Source organism: Gadus chalcogrammus, chromosome 21, assembly GCF_026213295.1.
Source record: "Gadus chalcogrammus isolate NIFS_2021 chromosome 21, NIFS_Gcha_1.0, whole genome shotgun sequence".
In the NCBI taxonomy this organism is placed as follows: Eukaryota; Metazoa; Chordata; class Actinopteri; order Gadiformes; family Gadidae; genus Gadus; species Gadus chalcogrammus.
The window spans coordinates 12,000,254-12,017,698 of NC_079432.1; the positions used below are offsets into that span (position 1 = coordinate 12,000,254).

Below are 17,445 nucleotides of genomic sequence, written 5' to 3' on the forward strand. Positions count from 1 at the left end.
CAGTGCAATGCATCGTCATTGTATTGTCGACTAATTGTCATCGTACGGTCAGTTTTCTCAGTGCAAGGCTTTTTTAAGATACCCTTAGATGTTAGCTTTACTGTCATGAGAACCTCAAGACTCACCTGTACCAGGGACTTGAGAAGCATGATCTGGATCATCCTGGTTCCTTCAGGCCTGCAGACACAGAGCACAATTTGGGTTACATTGATTACACATATCAAGTATGTGGAACATTTTCTTTGCATCGGTTTTTCATCAATAATGAGGCAGGCTTTCCAAGTGTTGCAAATGCAAATGTGGCAGAAGTAGGAACAGCAAGACACGATATATTTCACAGCAGAATATCTCCTAGTGTGTGTGTGTGTGTGTGTGTGTGTGTGTGTGTGTGTGTGTGTGTGTGTGTGTGTGTGTGTGTGTGTGTGTGTGTGTGTGTGTGTGTGTGTCTCACCCAGAGCACGAGGAGGACAGTGCAGGGTGGACGCCAGGCACAGGGATCTTGCCCATGATGAAGAGCATGACCTCTGACCTCTGGTAGGTCGGCAGCGTGTTGGCAAACGACCCTGCAGAGAGAGGAAAGGAACCATGAATGATTACAGTAGCCCAAGGTAGTAATGCGCGATATAAACGATGTACACAATAAAAAAATGGCCTATCGCGATAATGCATGTTGATGACGCAAAATACAATGTTTAATTTTTGGTTTGGGGCGGTTCCATTTCGCATTGCAATTTTCGCAACAGTGCCAGAATTGTCAATAAACCTGCATGTGTGCAAAGAACGTTAAAACATTGGACAAAAAGTTCTGGGGCGGGGTAAAGGGGAAGAAAGGGGAAGAAAGCGCCTGTGAAAGTAAACAATCATGGATATCCAGCGTGATATATATTGATCTGCGGACCAGTCCAACTCCTTCTCCCTCATCCTGACTCGGAATGTGTTGAATGCATCGGCATTTTTATGTATATTTTCCAGCATACTTTTTATGTGCTTTTGTCGGACCGTCGGGTGAAATTGAGTCGTAGCTCAACATGGAGCAACGAGGAGACGGAATGTCTTTTGGATATCGGACCCCAATATCCAACAGACATTCCGTCTCCTCTTTGCTCCATGTTGAGCCATGACTCATTTTCACCCGACGTTTCGACAACGTGCTGCTAGTCTTGGAGCTACCGCTGATCAAACAATAATACCCATAATGCGCACGGCTGAGCAGGTGAGCATGTTACGTCCAAATGTTTATGATTTTTTTTCTTGATCAGAGCGAGGTGTGTTCGCTTTCACATCTCAAGCGAACCGCACCAGGGTTCGTTTTGAAGCGAACCGAGTCCACCTCTCCGGCTGGGTCTCGGACAGGCTGTTTGGTCCGTTCCCGAGTTCGATGGTTTTTTATTCGCAACAGCCCAAAAGGTCCTGGGACTAAACTTGTTTTAGTGTGCACTAAACACGGGAATCAATTAAAAAAGACAAAATCTGTATTAAACAGACAAGCAACGGCTTGGCTGTTCCGCTCTCACACTATGAAACACAACCTCCTTTAGTTTGGATCGATAAAAAAATATCACGTGATCGACAAAATTCTTAACAATCAATGATCGATCATCAATTAATCATGCCCATCCATAATTGTCAGTACAGTGTCTGTTCCTTATCTAAAAGAACACCAGTTTTTCCTGTTCTCTGCATCTTGGGTGGCATTTAAGAACCAAGGACATAAACTAAGTGTAGTGCCTTTTAGAATGCTTTGCACTAAAGTTTAGTGCAAACCATTCTAAGGAAAGACCCCAATACTTGACGCTTTTACCTTGTTAAAGTTTCTGCAGCTCATGCCCTTGAATTTTATTTATCTGCAACATTAGGTTGATTGATTATAGTGTTGCACAATAAATGTTCTCAAAACTAGCCCTTTTTAAAAAATACATTTAGCAGTTTGGCTTTCCTTAGGGTCTATGTAACCTTTTCTGAAATGGTTATTTTCATGATTTTTATATTGTGATATATATCGTTATCGCAAGAGGCTGCAATGTATATCGCAATATCGATTTTATACCATATCGCCCATCCCTAGCCCAAGGTCACAAACAACACCCCCCTTTCTATTAGCACGATGTTCTTCTAAAAGGACAAACACACAGGGACTCCTTCACAGGCCAGTGGTACATGTCACACACACACACACACACACACACACACACACACACACACACACACACACACACACACACACACACACACACACACACACACACACACACACACACACACACACACAAAAACGGCAAAAACTATGTTCATTCATCCCTTGCCTTTCTATGTAGGCTTTCTGCTTTGTGGACAGAATATTATTTTCCACTAGCCACGGTAGAATACGGGAGAGGATGCATTTCATGAGCACCTTATAAACTGTTGGGAGGAGGGATATGTCTCTCCATGTAGTCGGGTCGTCTGGGATGTTATCTTTTTTCGGTATTCTGTGAACGAGAGCCCCTTTCCAAGAGTCGGGTACTCTCTTGTTCTCCAGACATACATTAAAGATTGTTGTTAGAGTCCTATATGAGTTTGTGCTTTTGAGTGTTTCATACGTGACCCCATCTACACCACTTGCTTTATAATTAGGTAATCTGTCAATTACCTTTTTCACCTCTTCTTCGTTGAAATGTGCAGTGTTAGGTAGATGCTCTGGTTCGGATGATGGTATCAGGCCGGACCAGGGTGGGGGTGGCAGGGGGGCTGCAGATGACGTTTGGCCTTTCCCTTGGCATTTAACCTCATAGTAGGGCTGTATGTGTGCAATGTTACTGGAGCAGGGGGGCGGGGCGGGGTACTCGCTATTATTCAGAATGATTTGTATCGCTTTTGTTCTTCTGTTTTGCCATAGATATGAAAGTTTATTGCGTTTTACTTTCCTGGAATGTCGGCTTTGTGTGGCCCCAAGAGAGGGCTGGATTATATCCCTTACAAAGCGGAGTTGTATCTCAATCCAGGAAGCGAGTGAAGTTGATGTTAATTCCCCAGGGAAAGGTTGGCCCAGTGGAAGTTTCTTCAGGATGCGTGCTGTGTATTTCAAAAAAGGCTCTCCATATGATAATCCACTGAATATGCCATTCTTGTAGAACACGCCGTTGAGAAGTGACATTAATCTCATCTACTTGCCCGGGTCTGCAGACGAAAGGAAGTGCTGTTTTTGCTGCAACTTCTTTGTATCCAACGTCTCTCTAAACGCCCTTTCTGCCATTTGGAAATCATTCCAGCGATGTTCAGTCAGTGGTCCAGAGAATGTTGAAAAGTCTGTGTAGGGATTTGATCTACCCATAGCGTCCAGAGTAGGGTCGTGGACAGCCCATGCTTGTTGGTAGATCCTGCCGCTTCTCAATGCTTGTTTGTAAGCACCTCTTAACGCCGTCACGGCGCACATGATTAACAAGTTTGTAGAACATCTCAGCAACTGACTACATTAACGGCGGCAGTTATGACGGGTGCGGTTGTTTAAGTTTTTACAAAAACAACATTGGCGTCGAGCGGTGCTTCACCCGTGACCGGCATACTCGCGTCGCCACACACACACACACACACACACACACACACACACACACACACACACACACACATGCAGGTGGTGTATGTATGTGTGGCGGTGGTCATGACAACCACGGCTGTTTGCCTGCTGGCTCTCTTCTGCTGTCTTCTGGTTGACCACAAGCTCCAGCGTAAAAACACACTCCCAACACAGCTGTCGCCAAGGGATACGGCCCAAGTCGATGTTCTGGAACATTTAATCTATGGAAATGCTTACCAAACTATTTGTACAGGTTGGAATAAAGTTTAACTTTTAAAGTTTAACCTTTTGCAAAGATCATTGTAATTATTGCATCAGAGAGGCGCTCTCAGACAGCCCGCTAGAGCTTGATTTTGGAACTCTGAATTGGGCAAGAACATTGATTTGATGTGGCATTATAAGTCTGTGTCCTCATTTCCAAAAATAAAAAAAATTAAACTCCATATTTCGGGTGGCTACGGGGTCGGGCTGAGCTGTTTCCACCCCCTAAGAACCGCCGGTGTACGTTCCACAGCACCACCCTCCAGTTCCTCAGCTCTGATCCCTCACTGCCTCACGGCGCTCTCCGCTTGAGCCTCACAGGGCTTCCTCAGCCCTCCGACTGAGTGTGGAGCGTGACGAGGCTGAGCCCATAAGGCTCCCCCGCCTGGTGGCCCACATGGGGGAGGCCTGGTCACGTGTCCCAGCCTCTGCAGCTGGCGCTGGGGGGCCATGGCCTCAATTCTTCTGCAGTGGCTCTCTGCATGCGTTTCAGTGGGACGGCACACGCTGGATGATAATGTGAGAGCTATAGGTGCCACCAAGCCCCACAGATATTAAGGAGAGCGCTCAGAGATTGCTCTGCAGATAGGGCGGCAGTGTCACCTTGCATGGTTGACGTCACCGTCTGTGTGTGAATGGGTGTATGAATGGGTGAATGTCATGTAATAATTGCAAAGCCCTTCGAGTGGCCACTGGTTAGAAAGGCGCTATATAAATGCAGTCCGTTTACCATTTACTTTGTGGCAGGATGAAGGTTGTTCTTCTGAGAGCCAACGTCTCCCAAAGGCAGTGGGTGCCTGTTTGATGCGGCTGTCGTGTCGTTCTCAATGCCACTTTCCTCAGGGACAATGCTCCCCGGGTACGGGAAAGATGGCTGACAGAAAGACTACCGACAGCTGTTCCTCACCAGCACTGAGGAGTAAGTAAAGTGGATGGGAGGCTGGTACTCCATTGGCCATCAGCCCCACTCTGCTGAACGTTCTCAACGCCGCACCGGGGACAGTCTGAAGGCATCCTGGAACATGGGCTGGAAGAGCTCTTCCGAACCACGTTGCGGCTCCAGGCCGTGGAGTATGGGGCTGGCAGGCATCCCTGCCTTATCCCTGGGCGGACAAGAAATGACTCATCCATTGTGGAGGCTGGCTGAGGTTGTCAACACATTTGTTGGGACAGGCAAAACCTGAGGACATCCCATTAGAGCTCTCATTGAGCCATCTCAGGACCCTGCCAGCAAACGGAAGGAGTGATACGCCTCTACTACTGCGTTCGATGGGGCGTGTACGATCCTCCCAGTCTGTGCCAAAATACTTCACTCCAGATGTCTACATTACGGCCTTATTTCAGTAACGTTGATGAAGCGGCAAAAATTACTTTGTTGACAACCACGTTTAAAACCCCAAAACAGCTTTGGGTTCACTGGCTCTGTAAGGGAACGGACAGCTCACAGAACCACCTAGAAGGTTGGTGTTGGACCGAGTTCGAGATGGGAGGAAATTCAGGCAGAACCAGGATGGTGGACAGGGCTACTCTGATCAATGTAGCAGTGTTTGACCATCCGTTCTCAGTGAAGTGACACACACACACACACACACACACACACACACACACACACACACACACACACTAACCGATGGTTCTGATGACGGCCTCCTGCAGCTGTCTCTCTCCGTGGGTCTTGATGATCTTGGTGCCCATGCTGCTGCCCGGGTCGTAGGAGCCAGTCAGCTCAAAGTCCACGCTCAGACGCAGCTGCCGCAGCAAGGTGTTGAACACCTCCAGCACTGTGGGGCCTTGGCATGCACACACACACAAACTCAAAAAGTTAAAACGGACAAATAGCACCATACTGTGGCCGAAATGGGGAAGTGCATGTGGCCTTCATGCTTTATATAGTGCTGGTCATAATGTCTAGGAACACCAATTTATTTGCCAGAAAATGACCCAGACGGTTTACAGACAGTGAACCTTAAAGCTATGATCTATAACAGATGTTTGATGTATCATGGCACTTACTGTATCAATGAGAATTTAGGCAAAACCCACCAGTCTGGCGGATACGTGGCACAAAAAAAGGGATATCAAGTAATCCAGTGTACAGATAAACGGCATGTCACGATGCCAGGGAATCTGTGATGAAACACTGACCATCTGCGAGACGGGGGGGGTGTCACTGCAACATGGAGGTGTGATTTTATGTGAGTCATCGTGTGTGTGTGTGTGTGTGCGTGTGCACGTGTGTTTACTTGTGTGTAGATGTGCACGCGTGCACACGTATGCGTGCACCTGTGTGTACATGTGTGTGTGTGAGTGTGTGTGCACCTGTGTGTACATGTGTGTGTGTGAGTGTGTGTGCACCTGTGTGTACATGTGTGTGTGTGAGTGTGTGTGCACCTGTGTGTACATGTGTGCGTGCGAGCGTGTACCCACCCACTGAACCGCTGGCCGCGATGGCGGCCGCCTCCAGGAGCACCTCCACGATGCCGGCCCGCACGGTGGCGGAGGACTTGCTGTTGGCGTCCAGGTGGCCCAGGAGCTGCTGGATGACCAGGTGAGAGTGCTGGGACTGGAGGGGGCCAGACAGACAGACAGACAGACGGAGAGGCGTGAGTGGCAGCGGATCACGAGCCAGCAGGTAGACGCAGTGAAGCACTTTGAAGGGAAGTCGCAGGTTGGGTTTGGACTATTTCAAGAGAACCACATTTAAGCCTAGCAGACATAGCTTTGATATTCACAACCACTCTGGGTGCAGGGAAACAAAAAACAGAACAAATAACAACTTTTCAAAGGATTGCTTGCATGAGACGACACACTGCATCCTTATTTATAAAGCTAAAAATACAAATATGTCCAATGTCTAGAAACTCACACAATCCTAATATTCAACCCGACGAGGAAGTGAGGACCACAAAGGAATAGGAGGGTGGTGATAACAGACTCGGATACATAAATAGACCGATAAGACAAGCCGTAGGAGTTGCACAAAGGAAAGAAGAGACAAGAAGACAAAGAGGGAAACGACAGAAGATGCCCAGGTATGAGGAGGTGTCAGGGGATGAGAGAGTCTTACCTGGATGGAATACATGATGATCTTGAAGCAGCGCACAGCAAATGTCTTGCCCTCCCACAATGAGTGGTTATCCAAGTGCCTGGAGAGATAAAGGAGTATTCAGTAGGGAATGCGGTGGAGGTAATTACACAGTGGCGGTGGCATTGACGACCGCCATGGAACCAGCCAGTAACTAGGAAGTCACAGCCCATATAAGGCCACCGCGCTCGATGCACTTCCGCTAGCGACAAACAAGCTAGTAAACTCCTAACACAGAACGATTGTTAGCTTGCCTATAGCCAAACTTTGTCTTGTACATCGTAACAGAAAAACAAAAGACAGCAGCAGTAGTATAATGAAAAGGTATAGAGGGGAACCTTTTATTTGTTTGTCAAAGCCTGTGATAAACGCTGACCGTGACTCAGATGACGAGGCGAAAAAATATCAGCAAGTCCACGGAGAATTAACTCTGGCAACGTAGGCGGAGCTATAAGGTTGAAAACACTAATAGGAGCTGACTCAGGCCTCGATAAGGGAAGCTGACTGCTTCTCAACTACAAAGCCTGGAACTGTCTTTCTACGTGCAATGAATAATTTTCCTTCCTAGATCATTTCGAGGCCTCGTATTCGAAACACGTCATCTCTGGTGAGTCATGACTCAACCTATCAATGTCTTTGATCAAAGGATCCACATAATTCACATTCCCTCAAATCAGACCGACACACACACACACACACACACACACACACATAAACATACGTGATAGTGATGAATAGAGAACGATGCAGAAAGACCGGGCCGGTGTAAAATAAAAGGTGTAACAGACAGATGGGAGATTATAAAAATTAAATGATAGGAAATAGAACACAAGGACAATTATCACAAATGGCACAGATGGACACACACTCTGAACTAGAGTATAAGCAGATGTGCTGTTCAGGAGTATTTTGTTGAAGAGTTGTTGTTTGGTAATTTGGTCAAAGGCTGCATCTACAAAATAGATCAATATAAAACATTTGTTTAAAATTAGAGACAGCGGGTGCACTATTTTGGATATCCCTCAGTGTCATGTTAACTGTGACATGTGGGGCCGGTTGGCATCAATAGGGACCAGGGGACAGTGGAGAGGGCACACGCCGAGCTAAAGGCAGGGAAAGAGGCAGAGTCCCAGTGGGGCTGGAAGAAAGGGCAAGGTTGAACAAACCTAACAGCGAAGAAACGAGCGAGGGAAAAACGAAAGAGACGCAGATTGAACAACAGAAGTAGTCACACACACACACACACACACACACACACACACACACACACACACACACACACACACACACACACACACACACACACACACACACACACACACACACACACACACACACACACACACACACACACACACACACAGACCAGAGGAAGAACCAAACACATGGCGCCACAAACCAAAAAACAGCGAGGAGGACAGTTGAGACAGCTAAATCGCAGGATGCGATGAACCCGGGACCGCAAGCACGATGCGGGGCAATTATAGAGCTGTCCGCCCGTCAGCCCAAACCACCACTGATTGCTGGTGAGAGCCCACTGGAAATCAAAAAGCTCCACGGCGCACGAGGCAGAACGCACCACCACGTAGGACCGGTCCCAGGTGAACACACGACAGGAAAACATTGACATAAGAAAAACAAAAAAAACGACAATCATGTCCATGCCTCAAAATCAAAAGGGGGGTCTTACATGAGGACGGGCGTGACGGCGTTCTTGATGTTGCCGTAGGCGGCGCGCCCCAGCAGCTCCCTGAAGCAGCGCTCCGTCAGCTCCACCGGGCTCTCCTTCTCCTTCTCTGATGGAGAGCGGCTGGGAGGAGGAGGGAAGGCGGGGGCAGGAGGAGGAGGAGGAGAGGAGTGAGTGAGGGTGGGAGGAGGAGGAGGAGGAGGAGGTGGGGGTGGGTGGGAGGGAGAGAGAGAGAGGACGGGCAGTCAATAAGTGCGTGTTGGGAGTCAGGAAGCAGGGAGTGAGTAGGGAGGAGTGACGGGTGATCGAGGGGCGAGGGGAAAGAGAGTGAAGAGCGTAAAACAGCAGAAAGTGGGGGATTAGAGAGAGGGAAGATAGAGCGAGGGGGGGTGGGGGCGGATGGGGAGGGAGGTTAGATCAATGACTCAACACGAACAGCATTTCCCCTCACTGGGTCTTTTTTGTCCGAGCCACCCACCGGGTCGCTGTGTCACTGCCTGGAGTGACGACTCCATCAGAGGAGCTCGCATTTCTAACGGAAGCGGAGGGACTGCAGCCACTGCAGTGTGTGCTGCTGGGCGTGTTTGCTGCATTCTCTTCTTTTTTTTTTTCATATAAATGTAATGTACTTTTTTTTTGTAGAGGCTGGAACTGTGATCAGCCAAACGACGAATGGCAATCAATGCGCGCTTGTTTTCATAAACGCACGGCTTTAAATGTGCGCACACACACACACACAAACACACACACAGCCAGGCTTTGATCTCATGCATTGTTAACGTCACCGGTCCAGCTCCAGCTCAGCTGGGGCTGGCCTCGGCTGGTCCTTGTATGCCCACATCATTTATTAAACAGCAGAACTTCCACTTATTGCTGATGGAAAAGGCCATGTGGCTTCCTGGCTTGGCATTGCTTTTTTCCATAAGTCACCTTCAGCAGTGAGGGCCTTTTCTCTTTCAAAACTATACTCTAGGGAAAATCACGTCTCATAAATATCTCACAAATTTCTTTAAATGATCATTTAAGGTAAATTGGGTTGCGTAACTTCCCTGGCAGCTCGCGGGCTTTGCCTCGCAGGTCTCGTTGACTCGAGGCTTTACAGGATTCGCATTCACCGTGAAAACACCTTGGGCGCTAAGCGGCATCATTAGGGCGTCCGGCGCCCACACGCTCGCACCAAGCTGAGGGAGCCGACGCGCCCTCGGGTGGGTGGCGGGCTGTTTGCAGCCCGGGGCTTCTGCCGAGCCAACGTCTGGAAGACGGAGAGCTGCCAGGAAACCGTCGAAAACAAACGGCCTTTGGAAGCTAATCAAGTTAATAGGATCGTTTCAGGGAACGGCGTTATGAATACACCCCAAAATAAATTAAGTTATTCGTTTTGACGAAGTCCAAACCCATTTATTGAGAGATCTTTAATATATATATAAAAATCTCTAATCTGCCGCAGACTGTCCGGGAATTGAATTTGGCAGGGTACTGATCTTTATGCTCTCAGTGGACGGTATTGATTGAGCAGACTTGAATATAGAGAGATGTTGAAAGATATGGAGGATGCCAAGCCTTGGCTTAGGGGAACTGAAGCCCCAGATGGCAGCATTCTGGCTCTCCCTGAACTCTCTCTCTCCCCTGCAGTCTGACTGTGGCTGGATCTGGCATCCATCTGTCCATCAAGACATAATTTGAATTAGTCCTCTAAAACGTCTGTGAGTCCCTCTCAGATCTTCCCCTGTCTCCTTCTCCCCTCTGCTCTCCCATCCTTTGCTGACGTCAATGTGACGGCAGCAGGTGAAATCGTGCCCACCAGTCCATGCCCGTGATATATTCTGCAAACCCATCTCTCTATTTCTCTCTCCGCTTCCATTGCCGTGGCATCCACTTTAATACTTCCATCAATTCTACCCCCTCTGTTCCATATCCATTTGTGAGTCTCTTCCCTTTGTTCCTGCTCAGTATCCAACTCACACCATGTCCTTGGAAGCTGTCGAGTGTGTCCTTGGGGGGCGCAGGTCTGTCAGCGCAATCACTCGACGGTGACAGTGATGATGAATGGCATAGGCGTCTGTTGGCTGGTTGACCATGACAAACATGCCCCAACCAAACACACCAGGCACCATGAATGTTGATGTGTTGGGCCCTGACACTGAGGTGTGGGGGGGGAAGGGGTTCATCATGCTTCATTTATCAGGTGGTGATATTGACCCTTCCTTAGTCCCTGCGTCCTCCAGGGAAATAGTGGTCTGTTTCATCAAGAGCGAGTGTTTGAGGGTCAACGGGGTCACAATTATGAAACAGCATTGTTAAATTCGTGATCTTGTCTTGGTAATAATGTGTGCAGACAGGTGTGCAGGATTTTTTTAAACCAGGATCCCCCCTGCCAACATGAAAAATAATGGTCAAATGCAACTAGTTTCCTTGACAACGCAAAAACAATATGCTCAAAGCGCCGTGGATGAATATTTTATTCCAGGCGATTAAGTCTCCCTTAAGATGGTTTCATGAATCGTTCCGAGGCCTGATCACGCTGGCAAAACACATCACACACGGCCCACTAGGGTTAACCGAGCCCTCACCTCTCCACACCCTCCCCGCTCTGCAGGTTGAAGAGCAGCGAGGGAACGATCTTGTCCATGTGCTGGGGGTCCCAGATGTTGGCCTGGAGCTCGTCGTTCACCGTCTTCCGGACCACGCCCTGCAGACCCTTGATGCCTGCCATGCGGATCCTAGAGTGGAGACGGAGACCACGCACCCAGATGTTAGGACACCGGTCAGACCCGGGCAACCCCACCCAGATGTTGGGCCACCACCCAGATGTTAGGTCACCGGTCAGACCCGGACATACCCCACCCAGATGTTGGGCCAACACCCAGATGTTAGGACACCAGTCAGACCCGGACAACCCCACCCAGATGTTGGGCCACCACCCAGATGTTGGATCACCGGTCGGACCCGGGCAACCCCACCCAGATGTTGGGCCACCACCCAGATGTTAGGACACCGGTCAGGCCAGGATACCCCCACCCAGATGCAAGGGCACTGGCCGGACTTGGACAACCTCACCCAGATGTTAGGACACTGGTCAGGCCAGGACACCCCCACCCACATGTTAGGACACAGGTCGGACCAGGACACACGCACCAAAATGTTAGGACACCACCACCCAGGTGCTAGGAAAGTCTGCCCCTTACGATTTTTTGCATGCAAAGCACCCATTAAATATAACAGATTGTCCTTTCCAATTAGAATGTCCTATTTGAACAGAGTAAAACTTTACTTTGTCTGGATTTTCAGAATAGCTCCAGACATTCAAAAGCCGTGTCTCATGTGGAAGAGGGAAATGAATGAAAGGAATCATTTCAACCCGAATAGCAATCAAAGCAGTCTGTGACTCATTATCAGATAGTCCCCAAAGCTAAGGAAACCACCCAGAACAGAAAGAGCCGGGTCGACTCACTTGGTGCGGATGTCGGGGTCCTCGTAGCTGGAGTGGCACATCTCGCTGAAGCGCGAGACGAAGAAGTCGTAGCTGCGATGGTACGACGGCGTGTCCTCCTCTATGTTGGCGAACTTCACAAACTTTGGAAAGGAGGGGGGGTGGGGAAGGATAAGAGAAAACAGTGGAAGAGGTCGTTATTTTCTATGTTGTTAACCTTTATCTTACCAGGTTAGTCAATAAACACTCAACATTGACATCATCACCATCTTTTACAAGAGAGACCTGGCCGAGACAGGGGCAGCCGACGATAAAATACCCAATCGAAAAAATGCTGTAAACGACATAAAAAAACAGGTGAAAGCGTTACTTCAATATTAAATCTGGCAGAGGAAAGGCCTACGAGGCCGGACGGGGACACTGTCCTGGCCTAGTACTGGGGAGGGAGCAAAACCAGCTACATGAACCAGAGCAGGTCATAGAGATCTATATCAGCCATTTAAACAGGGGGTCGACGAGTTGTACTCAGAAGTCCCCCTACTCTGCAGTGATAATGAGTCTTCGTGGGGGCATGACCACAAAGGCAGGGAATCCCCCCCCACTGGGATAGTAAATGTCACCATTTCAGCTCGACATTTAGCTTCCTGACGCCGACCAATGAATTAATGATCATGGTGTGTTAATTGGAAACGGGACGGACGTAATCTGCAACTAAAAATAAACCGAAGTGATGAATTATTAAAAGCTGCGGGCAAAGGGTAAAGATAGAACCCTGGCCCCCCAAAAAAGAGGCAATACCGCAGTTACCATGAGTTAAAGAAACCGTCAGCCTGTTTTGAAGCTTCTCTTGTAGGATGTTTATTTTATTTAGGTCAATGATACCAAGCGTGGGAGGTGAGGCTCAACATTGACTCCCTGCAGGGATAAATCCTCTAATCCACCACTTCCCACCTCTCTCTGACACTCGGTCATCCTCACCCCACTGTGTGTGTGTGTGTGTGTGTGTGTGTGTGTGTGTGTGTGTGTGTGTGTGTGTGTGTGTGTGTGTGTGTGTGTGTGTGTGTGTGTGTGTGTGTGTGTGTGTGTGTGTGTGTGTGTGTGTGTGTGTGTGTGTGGGGTCTGAAATCAACATTAATTAAACTTTTATCACCATCATATTTATAAACAAACAAGCTTAATGCCTGCCATATATGAGCCTTTTTGCAGCACTGGTATCATAGTGTGTATATCAACAAAGATATGTGCCCTTAATACCCAAGTAGTATTAAAGCGAGTTTAATGTTGGAAAGATTAATCTGTGGGCGTGCCAGAAAGTCCCATATCTGCTCCATCGTGTGGGTGACAGGGGAGTGTCACCCGTCTGGTCTGCTCCCAATCGGACTGCTATGCCCCCCAGTCCTTCTCCTCCAACCTACACTCCCTCACTCATTTCAGAGGAATGGCTTCCCTTTCTCTCTCCCTCTCCAGCCTTCTTTTATCCCCCATTTCACACAGAAAGTATGTCAGTTCGATCGTTTCATGTGCACGCCCAACATTGTGCCCCATGAGAAGAACTAAACAGCCCAGCCTCATTATATCAGATTTGATTTATCTTGACAATGTTTGCACCGCCACTGGCTGATGTTGAGCTACGCGTGTGACTACACATCCCACAGGTCTGTCCTTTCGCATCGTACATCTTGTCGGCACTAGTCTGAACCCAGACTCTCAGCCTCGGTCACGTCACGTACGCGTTCGGTGACTCCTGGGTGTTCAAAGACCCACTAGAACCTCCTCGTGGCTCCTCTTAGAGGAGAGCTCGTTAGAGACGCAGATGGCTGGTCGCAGAGGCCCGGACCAAGGTTACTCACCGAGTTGGTGCCCAGGATCTGGAGGTTGGGTTTGTCCGACTCCAGCAGCTTGCGCACCATCTTGAGGAAGCTCTCCACGAAGAGGTTGATGCTCTGGCAGTGGCAGGCCATCAGCAGCTGGTCCAGGGCCTCCATCGCTATGCACACGTAGCTGAACAAGGGATGGGAGAGCCGGGCTTATCGCACGTGTTCACATCGGAGGAGTGACGTCGACCCATTCTTAAGAGTCTGAAGCGTTTGAACTGAATCAAATAGAATAGTTTGAGCATTCGTGCAGTTTTTTTAAACAGAATTGTGCAAGTGCTGGAGCAGGAGTCCAGACTGACCCGTATCTGTGGCGAGCCACATCCCTGGACAGCCTCTCAGACAGGTAGGCCCCGATACGGTCCAGCTTCTCCGGAGCTGACAGGGCGTAGAATGTCAGCTTCTCCATGTTTGCCTTCACTAGCCCATCCTGGGGGGGAGAAACAAGAAAAAGAGTGGAACGGTAAATTGACAGTAAAAGTTTGAGAGGGAGAGAGACACACAAAAGATAGGAAGAAGTGGTTGACAGGAGCAGTTGAAAAGGGACAGAAAAGTTAAAGGTGTTGTGTTTGCTTCTGAATACAACATTCAATATCAATATTTAGTCTTTTTATCAAGCAAAAATTAAATCCCAAGTCTGTTGTCTTGAACACCTCCACTTCACATTGAGCTCATGTGTGCTGTGTGTTCAAAGGGCTCTATTACTCCACTGCCGGTGGGATTATGTTAGCTAGACTCTGCTTGGCTGGAGCTTAGAGCTCAAATTAGAATTTTGTTTTTTGGAGTGTGAACATCCCCTTGAGAGCGTTCACGTGCCAAACTGCAATGTCAACCGAGCCGACAGATAAAGTGGGGCCTTTCTCTAACACAGAAGGTTTAACTATGGGTACAGGAGAAAAACATATCTAAACTAATCACCACCTACTCTTCCACAAATAGGTGTCCTCCCTCTCTTGACTCATCCTGGTAAACACTGGCAAAACGAGAATCTTCACAATGCTGCCTTTTTCATGTCAACGGTGCGGAACTGTACCTGGTTGGTAACCTTTATTTAGACTCAAAAATGTCCAGGTCATTTTAGCCAAGTAAAGACTGACTAACTAATGACAATTTATCTTGGTTGTGACATCTACTATACTTTACACGATTCAAGTGTTATTTAACTAAACAATCCAGGCGGCAAACAGACCATATTATTTGGAGAATACCTTTTGGATTGAATGATTTATATTTTCAACACTTTCAACAGACAATATTTGTGCCTGGACCAACTCATTGCGAAAGAGTTTGTTGAGGATGTTGGTTACAGACCTTGCGGTTATGGTTTTTGTAGTGAATTAGTACTATGCCCTACTTGCTGGAAAATACAGCAAAGAATTATTTTCATGTTTACTGCTAAAATATTTCAAATTAACTGATTAAAAGAACACTCATTAGATATTAAAAACAAAGTTTAGTAATTAACAAAGAGCATCCAAAATAAGTTTGATTAATAATACTTATCAGACAAAGCAAGGCCATTTGAGACATGTTTTGCGGTCTGCTCTTACATGATGGGTTTTTGCTGTGACATTTGACAAACCATCTAAACCAGAAAACAAAGAATAAATCGTGGCAGGTTAACCATTAAACACAGCCACGACGTGGAGCAGCTTCAGTGTCTTTTACCTCAGGGTCCTCTGGAAAGATGTTGTCCACCAGCCTCTTGTAGCGAGGCCTCAGGGCACCACAACAACCGCACACCCCTGTAGGAGACAAAGGACAGGAGACCATGGCATCACTGAGATGTGCTTTGATAAAAGACCCCCCTACACATTCTTGCCCCATTCCGTGGATAACTAATTGGGTTTGACAGATGCATTATTGTGGTAAGCAAAAGCTCAAGCACATGCTGAGTGTTGTGTTGGCTGTCTTGCACAGTCATCAACTTTACTTACACAAGAGTTTAGCACGCACTCACGCACACGCACACGCACACACACACACACACGATGCTTGTAAAAAGAACCCTCCGCGCAGACATTCTCCAAACAGATACACCAACATACGTTTTTGAAGAATAGACAGACAGACACACACACACACACACACACACACACACACACACACACACACACAGTGCATTGTCTGACTTTGCAGCAAGGAGACAGCTAACTAGGCTGCCAATGGCAGCTGGAATGTGATTGGTCCAGGAATTTCAGCAGTGGTGAGTCATAAGGAGCCTCTGGGACAACAAGGAAGCTAGTGAACGGAATAACCTACTAAAATATTACACCATCGTGAACCCCTTTAGAAACACACACTCGCCAGCAGCCCCAGTCAGCATATACATTTTTAAAAGAGCCGACACCAAAAAGCAATGCAGAGCATGTTCATACAGTATTCTCCCGAACTGCACTTGGGTAGCAAAAATATTTTGCTAGAATTTGAGCAACAACAACCACGAAAAAACACCAAAAGCCTTCTATCTTTCTGATGTTTATTTAGTAAATGAGTATCCTTTGGGAAGGCTGTCTCTTTCATCGTCTTCCTGCAGTCTTTTCGGTAACCTTCACCTTGGTGGTGGTGGAGGAGGCAGACAATGCAGGCAGAGCCTCATCCTGGAGACACATCATCCAGCAATCAGATACGAAAGAGGTCCAGAAGACACTGTGTGTGTGTGTGTGTGTGTGTGTGTGTGTGTGTGTGTGTGTGTGTGTGTGTGTGTGTGTGTGTGTGTGTGTGTGTGTGTGTGTGTGTGTGTGTGTGTGTGTGTGTGTGTGTGTGTGTGTGTGTGTGTGGGATAGGGGTTGTATGGGAAGCTGGGGAGGGAAAGAATGATGGCCTTTTAAAAGGCGTCCGTCCGACTCCAAGTCACGCACAGACTTGACTCCCGACAGCAGGAGTCTGACCAGTGCTCTGGGTTTCCTCCCAAGCGCTTTGGATCTATTAATAGCCTTGCCCCGGCCCGCTTATCCATCACTTCAAAACAGGAATATGGGCTGTGTCTGCCCAACACCTCCTCCTCACTCCTCTCTCCCTCGCTCCCTCTCTCGTCCCTGGCATTGTTGGCCCACAGCCTGGCTATGGGGGACAGAGATAAATGACTGACCACACTGACGGATACCCGGTGAGGAAGAAGGAGAAGAAAAAGAAGGGACGAGGCCTTAAGAAAGGAGTGACAGAAGGATGGATAAAGAGCTAAAAGGAAGGAGTAAGAAGTGTTGGGGGGGTGATGATGGTGATGGGGGTGGGTAGGCAGGTGGTGCAGCTCACCAAGTGAGTCACGGATTAACATTGGATACTGCGTCCTTTCTCCACCAGCGCACAGCAAATCTACTTGGCCCTCGGCCAATACATCAACACACACACACACACACACACGCACACACACGCACACACACACACACACACACACACACACACACACACACACACACACACGGCGGAGCCAGTACATCTTTGTACGTGCATATTCGTACACAAAACATACACACACTAAAGCAAATGTTGACTGCTTCTAAAAACCAACAGTTCTGTGACAGCACAGCAGCAGCAGAGTTAAACTCACATGCA

The 17,445-nt window shown here is 48.0% G+C and overlaps 1 protein-coding gene across 5 annotated transcripts in view; it reads right to left on the bottom strand.

Annotated features, from left to right (window-relative positions):
• The window catches only part of LOC130374793 (protein EFR3 homolog B), an 89,581-nt gene that overhangs the window by 11,021 nt on the left and 61,115 nt on the right, over positions 1-17,445 (bottom strand). For all 5 annotated transcript variants that reach the window (XM_056581750.1, XM_056581748.1, XM_056581746.1 and 2 more), the window contains exons 2-12: positions 15,559-15,635; positions 14,193-14,320; positions 13,867-14,017; positions 12,038-12,159; positions 11,157-11,306; positions 8,590-8,709; positions 6,882-6,960; positions 6,242-6,377; positions 5,443-5,604; positions 452-563; positions 126-177 (exon numbers count right to left, since the gene is read on the bottom strand). In XM_056581750.1, the coding sequence (XP_056437725.1) occupies positions 126-177; positions 452-563; positions 5,443-5,604; positions 6,242-6,377; positions 6,882-6,960; positions 8,590-8,709; positions 11,157-11,306; positions 12,038-12,159; positions 13,867-14,017; positions 14,193-14,299 (1,191 nt within the window). In that variant the 5' untranslated portion in view covers positions 14,300-14,320; positions 15,559-15,635. The remainder of the gene's footprint in view (positions 1-125; positions 178-451; positions 564-5,442; positions 5,605-6,241; positions 6,378-6,881; positions 6,961-8,589; positions 8,710-11,156; positions 11,307-12,037; positions 12,160-13,866; positions 14,018-14,192; positions 14,321-15,558; positions 15,636-17,445) is intronic.